The sequence below is a fragment of the Ictidomys tridecemlineatus genome, chromosome 11 (assembly GCF_052094955.1).
Source record: "Ictidomys tridecemlineatus isolate mIctTri1 chromosome 11, mIctTri1.hap1, whole genome shotgun sequence".
In the NCBI taxonomy this organism is placed as follows: Eukaryota; Metazoa; Chordata; class Mammalia; order Rodentia; family Sciuridae; genus Ictidomys; species Ictidomys tridecemlineatus.
Genome location: NC_135487.1, coordinates 114,703,042 through 114,704,416, shown reverse-complemented (window position 1 = coordinate 114,704,416; position 1,375 = coordinate 114,703,042). Strand labels below are relative to the sequence as shown.

Below are 1,375 nucleotides of genomic sequence, written 5' to 3'. Positions count from 1 at the left end.
AGGAGGGGAAACCAAAAAAAAAAAAAAAAAAAAAGGAGAGGAAAAATATTTAAAAACTACTCAATTCACTTTAACTCCACCAAAATTTTCATCATCTTTTCCAATTTCTTTGAGTCACATCTTATCAATATCATCAGCATCTTCTTCTCTCCCCACCCTACCACCACCACCATCCAACACCACTAACACCACCACCACCACCATCAATACGTGAACACCAGGTCGGAGAAGTTCGCCTCCAGCCTGTCCCCCGCGATCATCTCGCTCAGCTCCGGCGTGCAGTAGTCGGGGAACTCGAAGTGGGAGCCCAGGCTGCCTTCGCTGAACGAATCCAAATCTTTATCCACAAGCGACAGGGACAGGTTCCCCGCCGCCGCGCCGCCCCCCAGCTGCTGCTCGCCGGCGCTGTGCGCGCTTTGGGAGAAATTCGAGCTCAGGTCGAACATCAGGTCGTCGGCGTCCTCGCTGCTGCCGCTGCTGGACGAAGACCAAGTGGAGACGGAGCGCGCGGATGCGTGAGCGGCGGCGGGTGCTGCTTGGTGATGCTCTTGAAGCTGCAGTAGAGACGGCTGCCGCCCCCAGCGCCGGAGGTCGCGCCTGCCCTCACCTCGAGGTAGAGACTCGCGCCCTCGGGGATTCGGCCGAGCTGCTCAGCGTAGGGCTGGCGGGCACTTTGGCGACGTTGTAGCGTCTCAGCAGCTGTGGCGGCTGTTGCCCGGGTGGCTGCAGGAGTTGCTGGTGCAGCGGCTCCTGTCCTCCTCGTCCACCTCCTACTTGATCCTCAGCTGCAGCTCATCTTCGTCCTCGTTGTCTTCGTCGTCCTCATCTAGAAACACGCACTTGACCGTCTTGCCCTCGCCGGCACGGCCGCGCCGCTCACGCGCAGGCTGCCCAACAACAGGTAGTCGTCGCCAGCGCTGCCATAGTCCCCCGGCTGGGCCGCCTTGCCTGCTCTTGTTTTTATTCTTAATAGCTGCCATTCTGACTGAAGTACTTTGGTTAGCATTTTTCTAATTGTTATGGATGTTGAAAATTTGTCATATATTTGTTGGTAAATTGTGTATCTTCTTATGAGAAGTGTCTGTTCGGCCCCTTATCACATTTATTGATTGAGTTTTGTTTGTTATTTGGTGTTAAGATTTTTATGTTCTTTATCTATGGGTGCTCTATCTGACATGCCTGTGGCAAAAATTTGCTCCCCAAAAGTAAGCTGTCTCTTCACCTTATTTATTTATTTTTTTCTTTGTCTGAGAGGAACATTTATAGTTTGAATCCATCCCATTTATTGATTCTTAATTTTATTTCTTGCTCTTTAGGAGTCTTGTTAAGAAAGTCAAGCCTAATTTGACATGAAAATGATTTGGGACTACTTCTT

At 50.9% G+C, this 1,375-nt stretch overlaps 1 protein-coding gene across 1 annotated transcript; it reads right to left on the bottom strand.

The window, feature by feature from the left end:
- Positions 1–203: 203 nt before the first annotated feature.
- LOC101958174 (SRY-box transcription factor 11) lies at positions 204–1,006 on the bottom strand. The gene is given in 5 exon segments (XM_040289081.2): positions 204–517; positions 520–636; positions 639–752; positions 755–871; positions 874–1,006. Coding segments are annotated over 5 exon segments (795 nt in total).
- Between the last annotated feature and the right edge of the window lie 369 nt (positions 1,007–1,375).